General features: G+C 38.7%; 1 protein-coding gene across 5 annotated transcripts in view; it reads left to right on the top strand.

Moving 5' to 3' along the window:
- Window positions 1-680: 680 nt before the first annotated feature.
- Window positions 681-17,492, top strand: part of SLC35B3 (solute carrier family 35 member B3) — a 55,793-nt gene continuing 38,981 nt past the window's right edge. The window contains exon 1 of one of the 5 annotated variants that reach the window (XM_021009899.2): window positions 681-764. Coding sequence is in view for 2 of the 5 variants with exons in the window: in XM_078153622.1 (XP_078009748.1) it covers window positions 990-1,023 (34 nt within the window). In the remaining 3 variants the exon portion in view is untranslated. Of the gene's footprint in view, window positions 765-930; window positions 1,086-17,492 lie in introns of those variants that run through there. The other 4 variants (XM_078153622.1, XM_021009897.2, XM_021009898.2 and 1 more) reach the window with 4 other exon arrangements.

Below are 17,492 nucleotides of genomic sequence, written 5' to 3' on the forward strand. Positions count from 1 at the left end.
CAGGAAGACCTGAATTCAAATCCAGCCTCAGATTATTTAATGATTGTGTGACCCGGTGCAAGTCACTTAACCTCTGTAGGCCTCAGTTTCATCTGTAAAATGGGGGTGATGATAGCACCCACCTCCCAATATCATTGTGAGGATCAAATGAGATAAAAATTGCAAAGCGCTCCACACGACTGACACACAGTAGTTGCTACATAAATATTAGTAATTATTATAATTATTAGCCTCTAGTTCTATGATCCTAAAGCATGTAAAGTGCTTTGCAAACCTTTAAGTGTTACATAATATCACCTAGTATTATTCTACCCGATGATCTTCGTCACCTCACTCCGTGAGGTAAGCTGAAGCAGAACAAGATTTTGCTTGTGGCAACGTCCTGGAAACGCAGGTAAACTGAGGTACGCCCATTTCCGTACTCGTGGGGCAGATTTCAGACCAGGCAGTCTGACCAGCAGGAGGAGCGAAGTCCGAAGGACAAGGCAGGGCCCTGGGGCGGCGGGGGCAGGACCACGTGCGAGCTCTCGGGGCCACGATTTCCCCTCTCCGAGGCACCGCGACGTGTGGCTAAGGCGGAGAGCGCCGAGTAGGAGGATGAGCACGCTCGAGCCGATCGGCGCTCGCCATCCTCCCACGTCATTTTCAGCAGCTAAGTGAGCGGAGGCCGGCTCGCTGCCGCTACCTCGGCGGCCGCCTCCGCCGCGCCTCATCCCTCACCCCGGCGGGGAGAGCGAGCAAGCACAGCGCGTGTCAGCTCCGAGGTAACGAACCCCGCGCGCTCCCCGGGGCCCGGGGAAGGGGGAGGGCGACCGACTGAAGAGACCCCAACTGTAGGGATAGCGGTAGGCGGGGCTGGCGCGGCTCTCGTTTTGGGTTCTGCTGGCTCGATCGCGCGCGCGCGCACACGGAGGAGACACGTACGCATCATGCACGTACGCACGCACACATACGTACACACACGCGGAAGCGGGACGCGGGCGCCCAGCATGTCGGCCGCAGCGGAGGTGCAGGTGACAGAAGGTGATTTTAGCGGAGTTGGGGGCCCTGAGACCATTCCTCCTGGTCTAAGGCCACCCTCCCAGGTGATTGCTTCTGCCTGAGGCGGGCGTGGCCTCGGCATCCTGCCCTACCTTCCGGGAGATACCCCATGACCCCCCCTCACGTACACCTGTCCTCTGCATAGCCCACTGGACACTTCCCTCTGTAGCCCAGCCCTAGCTCCCACCGGCCTACATCTGCTGGGGACTGGGGCTGTTGCACCTCCCGCGTGCCTTGGTTTCTTGACATTTCTAGGCTTGTACAGGTTTTGTGGTCTGGCCTTCTCTACAGGCTAGGTGCTGGAGCCAATATTTAATTGCCTCTTCCTGATTCTAGGGCGAAAAGTGCCTGTGAGCGCTTCTGTGTTAAGGACAAGTGTTGAAGATTGCTGCTTTTACTCCTACAGAGGGACTGAATTTTGTGCCATGAAAGTTATCTGTAAAAGTCTTGTTAAAATATCTGATTTTTGTCTGCATTATGAAGCCCTTTTAAAAACAAGTGGGTATTGTGTCTACCTATGTAGACACACAAGTATTTGTATATGTATATATACACACGTAATTAAGAGCATTGAACATATGTATGCGTGCATATATATGCATACACACTCAGTGTTTTCACTTCTGCATAGGTGTATATATTTAGTTATTTTTAAAATTGGTGTGCAAAGATATTTAAGTCAGATCAGCAAGTCACCAATAATTTGCTCAGCACCGACTATGTGCCAGGCACTGTGCTGAACATTGGAAATAAAAAGAATGGCAAAAGACAGTCCCTGCTCTCAAGGAGTTCCCAATCCAATTGGGTGTGTTTTCAAAATAACTGGATTTCAGTCACTTATATATCCCACCCTCCCACATCAGTCTACTTAAGATTTTCTGACCAAAGTGGCAAAATGTTATTTTATTGATATAGGGGAGAGGGGAAACACTTCAAAAATCAATTGTTTGGCTTGGCTCTCAGGGTAAGCACTTAAAGAAGTCCTTAAAAGTTTAGACGACTGATATTTTTTGCCCTACACTAGACATTTTTCATAGGCAGTCCTCTGCATTTGTAACAAAAGGGATTTTTTTTGCCAGAAGTTCCATACACTCATGAAATCACAAGTCCATACCAGAAGAAAAAATTTAAATAAGATTGGTACTGAATCTTAATTGTACTTTGAGACAGTAGATAATAAAAGAATATCGATAATGTTAGCTTTGCTTGTAGTTAACTATAAGCAGTGATTATAAGGAGACCATTTCTACCACATGCCCTTCCTTCCCCCTTCCCCATACTCAATCACGTCTACGTTATATCATGACTTATATAACCAGAACCAAGCTTATTTGTGTGAAATGTCATCATTTGGGTTTGGAGTACCTACTGTTTCATTGGTGGGGCACTTTTTTTTTTAACTAAGGATAGAAAAAAGGGGCCAGATTAAGTAGTTAAATAACAATTGTGGCCTTTCAGAAGGTTGGTTTTCAGAAGGTTGTAGTACTGGCCCATCAAAAGCTACAGTGTGATGCAGTGGACATAATATACTTGATTTTAAGACAGAGGACCTGGGTTCAAATATCACTTCTGCTACTCTTACTCTCCATATAATTTTGGGCAATTCTTTTCACTTCAGCTTCAGTTTCAATTCAATTCAGCATTTAATAAATGTCTACTACGTAATGTCTATAAAATGAGGGGGTTAGACTAAGTGCTCTCTAAGGTCTTTTCCAGCTCTAAATCCTATGAACCTATGTGCTAGGAGCCCTTCAACTAAAGAAATATCAGAAGTGTACTCTGCCCTTGGGAAACTTAAGTTCCTAAATTTCTTGGTTGACTTTAATAGAAAGCCTTAGGGCAGTGGATTCCCAGTCCTAGTTTTACAGCAGCTTATAGTACTACATCAAGGATCTATATTTTCCTGGGTGTGGGAGCTCTTACATGATTACAACACTGAGTGATTATAAGAATTGCCAGTTATGAGCATTGTGAAATTATAAAAGTAAAATTAATTTTTGATCGTTTTAATTTTTCAAATGAATATATGTCAATTAGGATTTTTCCTAGCCCTTTTAAAATTTAGTAGGGTTATGAAATAAAACTGATAGGATTTCACAACCTCCCCAAAGTAAAGCTGTTAATCTAATACCTTAGAACTTCAGCCTCCTAGTTAGATTAACTAAACATTAGTCATATCAATATGTGTCCGTGGGCATAGTTCCTTGGTTTAATATTCATTATAGAATGTGACTTTCTTTAAATAATTTTTGTTACTGGATAAAAACTGTATTGAGAGTCTTCTTAAATTAGCCAAAATGTTATTTCTTTATATTCAGGAATTTTGTTTCTAAAACTGTATACTTTTTAGCTTTTAAAAACATTTTTGTTAAATTTGTGCTTTTTGACTACTCTAAAGCCACTAAATATATACAAACTTATTATTTTTAATTGTTCTGTGATTTCATGGATGTAATGTTAAGAATGGTACAAATCCTTCTAAGCTTAGAGTTCCTACAAGTTTGTGTTTGGAGTCTATGTTATGTTATTAAATTTTATTACATCTAATGAGTGGCTTATTGAACAAAGTTATTCTATCACTGGTAGCTGAAAAGAGACTCTAACCTTTAATTCTGGAAGTCGAAATAAAAAAAGTCAAAAACTTTATCTCATCACAATACATCCATTAGACTCCTGCTAGCTGTCTGCATTCCCTTTAAATCCGTCTTCCACCCTATATCGCTTGTCTCTGGTTTCCTGCTTCCTTTGTTGCCTGATTCGGGATTGCAGAAACGTGTTTTTAGTAGTCTAGCTTCTTTAACATCTTTTGCCTCTCTGCTTACATTACATTAATGTTAACTACCCAAAAGATTCTACTGGGATGAAGAGACAACTTTAACTAAAACAAACAACATTTTCAGAGATTTTGCTATATATTAAATCTACGTAGTTGTACATGGAAGAAAAAATAGGAAAGAACCAATGCTGAGAAGTAGAGAAGAGTCTTTCCATTATACGTAATCACTGTAAGCCTAATTGTTTGTCACTTCACTATGACCAGTTTTAAAATAAGTACAAGTATTAGTGTTTTATAGCAACACAATAAAAGAAACTTTTATATTATTTGAAAGAGAAAAGTTCTTCCCAAAGTTATGTTTCAATCTAGAATGTTTAATCTAGAACCCTGACTTAGTGGATTGCTGTGCAGTCCTTTCTTTGGATTGACTGAGCTTCAGGAAATAGTTTCCCCCATCCCCCCACTTGCTGGCATTTTAAGTATCTGAGTGTCAGTCCTAGAGTCTGTGAGCATATCCCTTTTCCTGATCCTTGCCTGAGAAGCCAGCCGGGATTAGAATTGTACTATCTGTCATCAGTCACAGAGGAGTGATTCTGAGAAAGTCAGAGACTAAAAGGAGACCCGGGGCTGATGTAGCTAGAGGTATTCCCAGTCCAGTTCTTGTTCTCCTTATCTCTTTCTCTGTCTCTCTCTGTCTCTCTGTCTCTCTCTCTGTCTCTCTCTCTCTCTCTCTCTCTCTCTCTGTCTCTCTCTCTCTCTCTCTCTCTCTCTCTCTCTCTCTCTCCTCTCTCCCCCTCCACTCTCTTCCCATCCCCCCCCATGATTCAGAAATGAATTTGAGGTACATTACATCAAACTCATGTATGCTATTTTTACTTAGAGCTATGGTGGCAGGCTGATCTGGGAGTTTTAGTTATTTCAGCCACTAGAATGTTGACAGCAGAAAGCAGCACCATTGCAGCAGCAAAATTCTTCCTTCTCCCACTAAACAAATATTCTAAATGGTCTGAGGATTTTGCTCACTGTAACAAAGCAGGAAGTAGCATTACCACATGATATTCTCTCACTTTCCCCTAGTAGCAGGTTAAGATGCAAAGAACTAGAGGATACATATCTAATTATATAATTTAAGAGTGTGAAAATAGGATTTATTACATAACATTTTACTTTAGAGATAATTATATTCTGTACTTAAACACAAAAGTAAAATGAAGTCTAAATACGTTGCATAGATTATGTTGACTCAGTAATCTACTGTTATTTTATGAGCATTGTATCTGGGCTGCATATTCCAGAATATCATATTTAATTACAAAAATCTGATGGTGTCTGCATGACTATATCTGTTTTGAATACAAGATAAGGGGTTTTGACTGAGTTCTCTTTGATTACTGTAAACATTGGCATGTTTGATTTAATTTGAGATCTAGCCAATTTGAGAATCAGTCAGCTAATATTTATTAAGTCCCTGATGTGCATCAGGCACTGTGATAAGCACTGGAGATTCAAAGGAAAAGAATAATAGCATTTGTATGCTACTTTAGGTTTGTGAAGAGCTTTTCAAACATTTTCACTTTAAAACATAGAGGTTATTTACAGATAAAGTAACTGAGGCAGACAGAGCTTAAGAGACTCATCCAAGATCACACAGCTAGTAAGCATCCAATAATGTGCCACCTAGCTTTCTGTGCAGAAACAATCTCTGCCTTAAAAGAGCTTAAGTTGCACATAAGATGTGTATAAAAGATACAAGTGAAATACAAGGTGACCTTGGAGAAGAAATTATTAGGGGCTTGGGAGACAAGACCTTGAAGAAGAAATTATTAGGGTCCTGGGAGACAAGAAATGGCTTCTTCAGTGAATGGCACTTGAGTTGACTCTTGAAGAAACTCAGACATTCCAGGAGGTGGAGATGAAAAGAAAGTACCTTCCAGGCAACGAGGAACAGCCAGTACAAAAAGAGATGAGAGATTAAAGCATTGTGGGGAATAGCAAGTAGGCCAATTTGGCTGGACCAAAGGGGAATATGTACAAAGCAAGACTTCAGAGGGAAAAGAGAAACTGGAATGGAACCTTGTCATACACTCAGTGTTGGCAGGTGTGATGAGATAGATGATAATCAAGCAAAGGAAACTGAGAAGAAGCAGTCTGACTGGCAGGAGGAGAGCCAAGAGAGATCAGGGCCAGGAAAACCCAGTGAGTACAGAGTATCCAGAAAGAGAAAGTATTATCAAGTGCCACAAAGAGGTTGAGGATGAGGGCTGAGAAAATAACTTGGCAATTAAAGATATCATTGGTGACTTTGGAGATAGGATTTTCAGTTGAATGATAAAATGTAACACCAAATTGCAGGTTAGAAGAGATGAGAGGAGATGGGGGCACCAAATGTAGAAGGATTTCTCAAGGAATTTGCTTGAGAAATGGAGGGGAAGGTTAATGGATGATATCAGGGCTGGTAGGATCTAGTGAGAATTAGTGTTGAATGGGATATGAAAGACTTGAGCATCTTTTAGGCATCAGACATCAAAGGTAAATTTTCTGTAAAATTTGGTCTTTGATGGTATTTGAGAATGGAAAAGTAGATTTCTGATTAATAACACCTTTAAATAGAAACAAGTTATTATGGCTGTTAAGGGAAGATTCCAAGAATTGCCCAGAAATTAATAAAGCTGTTGCCCGAGGTAAATATATGAGTTTGTCAGTTTCATATCCATTACGTTCTTTCTTGGCCTAATCCATGGGAATGCTTACTTTTTGACATAAGTTTTCCGTCAAGTTCCAGAGGGCCTTAGCTTCACATGTCCAACACAGGTATGAGGGATTGGAACACTGGGTAGTAAGTGTGAATAGAGAAAGTGTTGGGGGGTGGGGAAGGAATACACAAATCAGTCAGGAATACTGCTTAACTAAATACATCACATTAACAGTGTCTTGGTGTTTAATAAATATTTGTTGAACGTGCTCATATCATATAGTGAGGGGAGGTCCAAGTTCCGGGCTGTCTGTATATGTCCTTTCTCTGTGGCTAAGGGAGGGAGGCTGCCTCAGAGGTCCCCCTGGTTCCCATAACTAGATTTCCTGCCTTTCAACTGCAAATAGTCCTGCTAAAAGAGTCCTATGCCAACCTCTTTTCTGTGTTTTTACTATCTGTATTAGTGTACTCACCTTTGGCATGGTTAATTTCATTGAATGTTAAGAGAAAAAAGGAATAATGACTTTCGTGAGGGGAAGGAACATATTACTGAAAGATACAAAGAAATAAAAAAGCACTTTTTTAAAATCAAAGCTTAGTACATACTTTATACATGACTTGAATCTGTAATGTCACACATTTTTTCTCATTGATTTTTCTGGATTTTGGCCTCCTGGAGATTTTTTTTTCTAGATGCTACAACAAAACTAGTTTAAAGTCCATAGGGTCATTTGAAGAATAACACTAACCAGTGTTGATTATGTTGGACATTATGTTATTACTGTTTGTATGTAAAAATTATAAACTTTGGAACTTCATATGGTGCACTTATGCTTTGTATATATGTATATATATATACCTTTTGAAAATAAGTATCATCAAGACTACTCTCTTTCCATAATAATTTTAGACATTTCAAGGGTAAATAATTGTTAAGTAGTTTTGTCATAAGCACAATAATTACAAAGCTACAAATTGACATGCTTTTCAAAAGTTTATTCAGATAAGAGACTATCTAAACAAAACATAATAGGAGATTTTTTTTATGCCAAAGGAGAATAAAAAACAGAGTTAATAAAGCTGCCTGAAAGTTACCTTGAGAAGTATTCTACCCATTTTTATATTTAGGTAGAATTATTTCTATAGTTATTCAAGGTATAGCCTTCAAGGAAGCCATCCCAGTGTTTCATTAGAAGAATAGAGTCAAATAAATAACCTTACCTAATTTAACCCCATCTTTCAACAAATCTTAATTAGAAACACAGTAGCTGGTTATTTTTCATTTTCTTAGAATATGACATGGATAGTACTTAAAAACACTCATTAAAGTGACTTGTTATTCTCTTCTGGCCAAATACTCTTTTTTTTCCATCTAATTTTTCTTCATGCACCTTTTATTTTTCCAGCCATTTGGTTGATTTTTCCATTTCTTCTGGACTTTCTCCTACCTTATCAGTTGAGTTTCTTTCTACTACAGGTAGAAATACATTTTACCAACAACAGCCTACTGAATACTCAGGGCTATGCTAGGAGAATAAAAAGAAAGTAGTAAGTGACATTTCATGTAGCTCTTTAAAGTTTGCAAAATGCTTTATACACATCTCATTTTATTCTCACAGTAACCTTGTAAGAAAAATAGTAAAGCTATTATTTTCCATTTTACAGATGAGGAAACTGAAGCTCAGTGAATCCGATCACATTTATAGTTAATATAGAGGCAGGATACAAAACCAGATCTCTGCTAACTTTTTTTTTTTAATATATATACTGTTTCTCTCTGTTGTCCAAAATTTGGATCTGGCACATTGCTCATCGACATTTTTCTTTTATACTGTATTTTTCCCCTCTTTAATATTTTATTTTTTCCCAACTACCTGCAAAAAACAATTTCAATTTTTTTTAAAAATTTTGATTTCTGAATTCTCTCCCTCCCTTCCTTCCACACCTGACCCCTTATTGAGAAGGCAAGCAATTTGATATAGGTTAAACTTATGCAGTTATGCATACTAGTCATTTCCATATTAGTCAAGTTACAAAAGAAAACACAGGTTGTAATAGATCTGGGTCAGGGGAAGGAAGACCTTCAGGGTTTCTGGCCAAAACAAAAACAATTGCCTAAACAGTAACCAAGTAGGGCTTGGCCTGGGACCTATTACCGGCTAAACAATGAGAACAAGAGTGACTTGGAGAGCCAGCGTGATTTGGGGTTAAAGCTGGTCTTTAAGACAAAAGGAAAAAAAAATGGTAGCCATATTTAAGTAAGAGAGGCACAAAAATAAACTGAACAGAAGAACTTGTAAAGAGAATTGGCCAGCTGATAAAAGAGGTACAAAATGTCACTGAAGAAAATAATTCCTTAAAAATTAGAATTGGTCTCTAAATACTTATATCTCTGCTTCTGTTTGTCCTTTGTTGTCTAAGAGGACCATATAACATCAGGGAAGTGATGGATGTTGATAGCAGTTTTTTCTGGTTTGGCCAGAAACTCTAAAGGTCTTCCTCTCCCAGATCTTTTTTTTTTTTAAAGAGGCCATTCTTTGCCTCATTTCTTATTAAGCCTTAATACTGAATGTGCACTGCCTTAGTCAAGCTGAGACCAGACGTTAGCTTGAAAAGGTCAAGGTCCCCCACTACATCTTTGGTCATCTCCAGTTGTACTGATCCATATCTAGCCACTGGACCCAGATGGCTCACTTAAATCCAATTTACTTGCATGTTCTGGTATCACCTCCCTGATATTATGGTTCTCTTAGAGAACTTGAAAGTCCTCTATTTCATTGAATATCTATTTTTTTATCTGAATGATTATGCTCAGTTTTGCTGGGTAGGTGATTCTTGGTTGTAATCGTAGCTTTTTACCTTCTGGAATATTATATTGTATTCTCTCCTGTCCTTTAATGTAGAAGCTGTTAAGTCTTGTGTTATCCTGACTGTGGTTCCATGATATTTGAATTGTTTGTTTCAGTCTCCTTGTAGTATCTTCTCTTTGACCTAGGAGCTCTGGAATTTGGCTATAATATTCCTGGGAGTTTTCATTTTGGTGGATGTGATTGGTGTATTCTTTAGATTACTATTTTACTCTCTGGTTCTAGGATATCAAAGAAGCTTTCCTTGATAATTTCTTGAAATATGATATCTAGGCCCTTTTTTTAAAAATCATGGTTTTCAGGCAATCAAATATTTTTGAAATTATCTCTCTTGGATCTAATTTCCAGACCAGTTGTTTTTCCAGTGAGATATTTCACATTGTCTTCTGTTTTTTCATTCTTTTAGTTTTATTGTTTCTTGATTTCTCATAAAGTCATTAGCTTCCACTTGCCTAATTCAGATTTTTAAGAAATTATTTCTTCATTGAGCTTTTGTACCTCCTTTTCCATTTGGCCCATTGTACTTTTTTAAGAAGTTCTTTTCTTCTGTGAATTTCTGTACCTCTTTTTCCATTTGTCCAAGTCTGCTTTTGAAGGGCTTCTTTTCAGTTTTTCTTGTGCCTCTTTTATCATTTGGCCTATTCTGTTTTTTAAGATGTTACTTTCTTCAGTATTTTTTGTGCCTTCTTTACCAAGCTGTTGACTTTTTTTCATGATTTTTTTGCATCACTCATTTCTTTTCCCAATTTATCCTTTACTTCTCTTATATAATTTTTAAAATCCTTTTTAAGTTCTTCCAATAATTTTCTTTGGGCCTTAGACCAATTCACGTTTTTCTTTGAGCTTTTGGATACAGCAGTTTTGACTTTGTTGTCTTCTTCTGTGTTTGTATTTTAATATTCCCTGTCATCATAGTAACTTTCTCTAGTCATGTTCTTCTTCGTTGTTGTTGTTGTTGTTGTTTGCTCATTTTCCTGGCCTATTTCTTGAGTTTTAATTTTATGTTAAAAAGTTGGGCTCTCTTCTTAGGATGGAGGGGGCACTGTCTCAAACTTCAGGTTTTTTGTGAGACTGTTTTCAGAGCGGGTTTGGGGGTCTGTAGGTTTTCAGATCTTCTAAGGTGGTACAATCGAGAGAGAGGTGTGTTTACTACCCTCCTGGCCTGTGCTCTGGTCTATGAGCAACCACAAAACATACTTTTACACCCTGGAGCTGTGACCAGGGTCCTTATTCCCCCCCCCCCATAGGTGCAAGCTTTGCTGGGCTAGTGCTTTTCCTTACCCTGGGACTACAACCCAGAACTGAAACCCAGATCCAAGTATAGGCAATGCAACAAGAGTCCTGCACCCAGTGCCAGCAAGGGACCTTTGTAATCTCCATCTTGACCCCCTTATTGGCTGTGGGCTGGGCTCCAGAAGTTGCTGCTGCCAATTCAGTTGCCCCCAAGACCTACTGTCTGGCTAGGGTGTTGTCTTCACTGTACTGTGCTCCACTCTCATCCTGGTGCAGCAGACCTTTCCTGCTGACCTTCTAAGTTGTCTTGAACTAGAAAATTGTTTTACCTTGTCCTTTTGTGGATTCTGCCACTCCAGAATTCATTTGGACCCATTATTTTAAAGTTATTTGGAGGGGAATTTGGAAAGGCTCAGGTGAATCCCTGCCTTTTCTCCTCCATCTTGGCCCCACTCATCTGTGCTAACTCTCTAAGTTCCATCACATCATACTTTTGCACTTGGTGACTTTACATTCTAATTGAGGTGAAGTGATAATTGAAACAGCTACAGTATAAAGTAAATTATATAATTTACTTAAAAGCTGGATGCTTGGGATAGTCTACAATGCTGTAGGGAAGGGTAATTAGGCTTTCAAGGATAAGGAATAGTTCTTAAGTTGACTTTGAAGTAATTTTCTGAAAAGGAAGAGTGGCATTCCTTATGGGAAAAAATAGCATGGATAAGCACAGAGACAGTAAACAGCAAAATCACTGTCATTTAATAAGTAGTGACATGATACAAACTGCCTTTTAGAAAGTTAATATGACAGGATTATGTACCATGGATTGAAAGTAGATAGGACTGGACATGGGGACATTATTTAATCATTCAGCAAACATTTATTAAGTGCTTACCTTGTGCCACATGACAGTAAATAATGGGGATACAAAGAAAAGTTTTGAAAAAATCAATCTCTGTCCTCACAGAGCCTTTATTTTAATGGGGGAGACATGTGTGTAAGTATGAATAAAGATTGATAAATACAAAGTAACCTTAAAGGGAAAGATTCTAGATCTGGGAATATTGGAAAAGGCTTCCAGAAGGACTTGAAGTGAGATAGTGACTGAGTGGAGAGAAGGATTATATGTGAAAGATGTTTTGGAGATAGAAATGACAGGATTTGAGAACTACTTCGATCTGTATTATGAGTAAAGAGTTGAGGATGACACTGAAGTTACAAATTTGGGTGACTGAAGATAGTACTCTTAAAAATAATAAAGTGTGGGAAAGGATTGGATTTGGAGTGAAAGATAATGGGTTCCATTTTGGACATTGTAAATTTGGAATATCTGTGGACATCTATTTTGAAATGTCCATTAGGCAGTTTATATTATGAATTTGGAGATTAGATGAGAAACTAGATAGGGCTAAATCCACAGATCTGGTTGTTAATTGCATAAAAATGCAGATGACATTTGGTAATTGAACCCATGGAAGCTGATGAGGTCATAAGTGAAATGGCAAATAAAAGGAAGCTAGTAACTTTGGAGAAAGCAGTTTTCAGTTGAATGATGATGTTAGAAGCCAGATTGAAGAGAGACTAAAAGAAAAAGGAGAGAAAGTGAAGACACCAAGCATAGACAGATTTTTCACAAAGTTTGAAGGGGAAAGGAAGAATTAAAGATTATAGAGAGGGGGAATGATAGTGGAAGCAATCTGCTGGATAAAGTAGATAAAGCCTTGAGATCAAGGGCATGTGTTTATCTTTAACAAGGAGGACAACTTTTTCCTTAGATACTAGAGTGAAGGAAGAGATAGGAATGATATCAGGGATGATCCTCCTTCACCCCTGTTTCACATGGTGGCTTTACTTCTTACCAAGGCTGTCCCCTCTACTTATTCAAGCAATCCCATGTCATCCCCTCTCCTCCAACAGATTGACACCTCTGTCATCCTCATTCTGTCTTATTTTCAATCTCTCCTTCTCTATTGGCTCATTTCCTATCGCCTACAGTCATGCCCCTTCCTGAAAAAAACTCACTTGATCCTTTCATCCCTGCTTACTATTGTCCTATATCTTATCTGCTGTTTGTAGCTAAACCCTTTGAAAAGGCCAACCTCTACTTTCCTTTCATGCTCTTCTTAGCTTCTTTCAATCTGGCTTCCAACCTTATTCCACCAAAATTGGTCTCTCTAAAATTACTAATGGTCTCTTAGTTGCAAAATCTAATGGCCTTTTCTCAGTCCTAATTCTGCTTGACCTCTCTGCAACATTTAACACTGTTGCTCACTCTCTTCTTCCTTGATACTCTCTCTAGGTTTCCAGGATACCACTTTCTCCTAGTTTTCTTACCTATTTGACTTCTGTCTCTCCTTTCTCCTCCTCCATATCATGCCCTCTAACCTTATGAATTCCTCAAGGTTCTGGCCTGGGTTCTCTTCTCTTCTTATATACTAATTCACTTGATGATCTCATTAGCTCCCATGGATTTAATTACCACCTTTATATTCATAATTCTCAAATCTACCTTTGCTGCCCCAGTCTCTCTATTGACCTCCAATCTCACATCTCCAACTACCTTTCAAACATCTCAAACGTGTCCAATGGGCATCTTAAACTCAGTGTCCAAAACACAGCTCAATTCTCTTTCCCCATTAAATCCACTGCCTTCCTACCTTCCCTATTACTGTAGAGAAGAACACTACCACCCCCCATCCCTCAGCCTCACAAATGTGGGGTCATCTTGAACTCTTCATTCTCTCTCACCTCCCTCCCCTCCCTCCCCCCAGTAGCCAAACTGTTGCCAAGGCACATTGATTTCACCTTTGCAGCATCTCTAAAATAGGTCCCCTTCTCACCTCTGACACTGCCACAATTCTAGTACAGTCCCTCAATACTTCATGTCTTGATGATTGCAATAGTCTGCTAGTAGGTCTGCCTGCTTCAAATTTCACACCACTCCAATCCATTCTCCATTCAGCCACTAAAGTGAATTTCCTAAAACACCAGTCTTGATCATGTCATTACCACCACCACTACTCAATAAATTCCAGTGGCTTCCTGTTGCCTCCAGGAGCAAATACAAAATGCTATGTTAGGCATTCAAAGCCCTTCATAACCTAGCCCCCTCCCACCTTTCCAGTCTTTTTATGCCTTTATATCCCCAGCATGTGTACTCTTTGCTTCACTGATACTATCTTTCTGGCTGTTTGACCAATAAGACACTCCATCTCTCCCAGCTGTAAGCTTTTTTTTTTTTCAATTGGCTGTCTTCTGCCTGGAATGCTTCCCCACCTCCACTCTGACAACTGGACTCCCTGGCTTCTTTTAAATCCCAATTAAATCCTATCTCCTCTAGGAAACATTCCCCAACTGCTCTTAATTCCAGTGCCTTCCCTCTGTTAATTATTTTCTATTTATCCTGTATATAACTTGCTTTGTATATATTTGTTGACATGTTGTTGCCTCCATTAGAATGTGAGCTCCTTGAGGGCGGGGACTGTCTTTTGCCTCTTTTTGTATCTCCAGTGCTTAGCACAGTGCTAGCACATAGTAGGCATTTAATAAATGTTTATTGAAGTGAAGTTGAGAAAGGGGAGAAGACTGAACTCTCGAAGAATGGTCTGAGGTTTTTTGGTTGAAGTATGAAATGAGGTCCTCAACTGGAAGAGGGGTGGGGTAAGAGGATATTGGACACTGGAGAAGAGGGAAGGTTTGGAACAGTTGTGGTTAATGGGATAGTGAATCAATTAGGGAAAAGTAGAAGGGTTGCCTTGTTTCATTGAGGGCCTAGTTGAGTGAGATTAGAGTAATTAAATACAATTTTGACGAAATTTTTCTGAACTTTCATAACTTAACTCTGTTCGGCAATAGCTGAGTAGGTATAAAAGAGGAGGGTGATGGAAGTAATCTACGGTTGGATTTTGGTAAAGAATGATTGGTAATAAACTAACGGGGCAAGGGATTCTAGAGCAGAGGATAGCGTAGAGTTAATTTATGAAGGAGTTGACATTGAGAAGAGTGGAGAGGTTAGAGTAGAGGTGCTAATTTGGGAAAAGACTGAGAGATGACGGGACTGGACATCATGGTGAGGACACAAAATACCTTTAGAGGCATAAAGCATGGGGATAGATAGAATGATAAAAGATAATGGTAAATTGAAGAAGTTCTTGATCATGGAAGTAAAACACTTGAGGTTGGTAACAAGATTAAGAGAATAATAACTTAATAATTAATGTTTATGTAGCACTTTAAGGTTTAGAAAGCTCTTTATGATCATCCCTGTGTGTAGCTGAGATGGAGCTGAGAGATCAAGGGTCTGAGAAATTTGAGTATTTGAGGGAACATCAGTATGTTGTGTGAGGTAACATCATGTTGAAGTGCCCTAGTGTGAGGATGGAATTTAGGGTGAAGAGGGAGACTGCCAGCCAAAAACTGAACTCAGTGAGAAAGGAGAGAATATATCTTTTGTATCAGTAGATAATAGCTACCAAGATCTGAATTGTGTGATTAATTAGATTATTGAGTGATGGTAAAAGAGGGAGACCTTAGAAGTGGCAATAAGAAGGGAAGAAAGAGAATTCTGGGAGACATAACAGCATATTGAAAAGGTTGGCCAACAATGTAACATCTTCCAGAGGGAACCAGTTCTTAGTGAGTTCCAGAAGATGAAAGAAATGTAAAGGGAAGATGTTTAAAATGAAAAAAAAAAAATTTTTTTAAGGCAGTTGGGGTTAAGTGACTTGCCCAGGGTCACACATCTAGTACGGATCAAGTGTTTGGTCTGAGGTCAGATTTGAACTCAGGTCCTTCTGACTTCAGGGCCAGTGCTTTATCCACTGTACCAACTAGCTGCCCCTGAAAAATCTAATTATGAAGTGGGAGTTCCCTCAAGGGCACAATAGACAAGAATATTTTAAAATATATACAATGTAAATATAAATTTAAAAATGCAAATGTATAAAAAGTAATTAAATATAACATAGTTTGAGAAAGATTCTATGATTTAGATGTAAGGAGGAAGAGCATTCCAGGCCTGGAGAGGGCCAGTGCAAAGGTGTAGAGATGGGAGATGGAGTGTTATAAGTAAGGAACAAAGAGATGGCTAGATTACAGAGGGTAGTACAGGGAATAATGACCAGTGAGGATGTATACATTGATTGGGGCCAGGACATGTAGGTCCTTAAAAGCTAAATAGAGGAGTTTATATTTTATCTTAGGGGTAATAGGAAACCACTGGGATTGATTGAGTAGGAGAGTTACATGGCCAGATTTATACTTAAGGAAAATTACTTCTGGCCACTATCTGTAGAATGGACTACAGTGGAAAGAAACTTGAAGAAGGGACATCAGTTAGGAGACTTGCAATAATCTAGGCAAGAAGTGACGAGAGGCTGAACTAAGATTGGAACTCTTGTGAGTAGAAAGGGTCAGATGGAAGTGATGTTGTGAAAGTAGAAATGGCAAGATTTGGCAACTGATTGGATCTGTGAGGTGAAGTAGAGTAAGGTGTCCAGGATAATAATGAGGTTATAAACCTGGGAGATTGGAAGGATGGTGCCTTCAACAGAAAGAGAGAAAGAAGTTTAGAAAAAGGGAGGGGGTTTTGGGGGAAAGATAATTAGTTAAGATTTGTACTTGTTGGGTTTGAGAAGACTCCAGGACATCTAGTTGGAAATGTCCAACAAGCAAATAGTGATACAGAACTAACAATTGGGGAGAAACTGAGGATGTATATATAAATCTGAGAATTATCCATGTAGAGATAAAAGTTAAACCCATTGGGACTGATGAAGTTACCAAGAAAGAGAGTGTAGATTCACTGTAGGGAAAAAAAAATAGAAAAGGTAGTCTAGGAGAAAACCTTGGGGAATACCCACAGTTACGTGGCATGATGTACCTGATAAACCAACAAAGGAGACTGAGATAGGTAGGAAGAAAACTAGTAGAACATTGTCACAGAAATCCAGAGAGAAGACAATATCCAGGAAAAATAGATTGTCAACAGATTTGGAAATTAAGAGATCAGTTCATATTCAGCAATAGGTCATAATAGGTGACCTCTGAGGGTACTTTAAAGTTGCTCTATTTTAGCTAGGACAACATGCTGAATGTTAAAAAATTGAGTTATATAGCTGACTTAGTTTTGACCTTCTTCCTGTTTATTCATAAACTAAAAGAAAAGATGAGCTTTCATGTGTTTTCATTTCTTTAGTGAATTTTCAATTTAAAATGAATTAATACAGAGGGAATAAAATTATTTTTATACCTGTGGAAGCTATTGCTGTTAAAAGTTGTATTATTATTCAGAAGTCCCTACTTAATACAGCTTTGTGTGTGTTTTTAAAATAAAATTTTAGTGATCTTTTATTTTTACATCACCTAAATCCCCCTGTATTGTTTAACTTTAATCATTTATTGATTTTCTTTAAATCCTTTGTTAATACTTAGATGAATCAATAATTTCAAGGATTTCTTACCTCCTTTATCAATGGAGATTACAATCTATTCATGTCTTCTTCTTTATTTTGTGTGATATTTCTTTAAAACCCTGGAGGCCTTCTTTGGTAACTGCCTATTTTGTGGCTCCTAGTGCACCACTTGAACTGTTTATATATAATCCCAGATTTATGACACTGTCCCATAGGCATCTCAAACTCAGCCTGTTCAGAACCATAATTTTCCCCCCAAGACAACCCCACTCAAACTTCCCTATCATTGTCAAAAATTATGCCATCCTCCCAATTAAGACCCACAACCTCTGTCAACTCCCCTGTTTCCTGCTGGATCTTCTTCCAGATCTTACCTGCTTGCTTTGGGTTGACCCATAGGGCTGTCTGTGTCTGGGCCCTGTTTTCTTTTCTCTGTATACTGTTTCATTTGGTAATGCCATCAGCTCCCA

This window comes from Phascolarctos cinereus, unplaced genomic scaffold (genome assembly GCF_003287225.1).
Source record: "Phascolarctos cinereus isolate Bilbo 61053 unplaced genomic scaffold, phaCin_HiC Scaffold_4;HRSCAF=312, whole genome shotgun sequence".
NCBI classification, from domain to species: Eukaryota; Metazoa; Chordata; class Mammalia; order Diprotodontia; family Phascolarctidae; genus Phascolarctos; species Phascolarctos cinereus.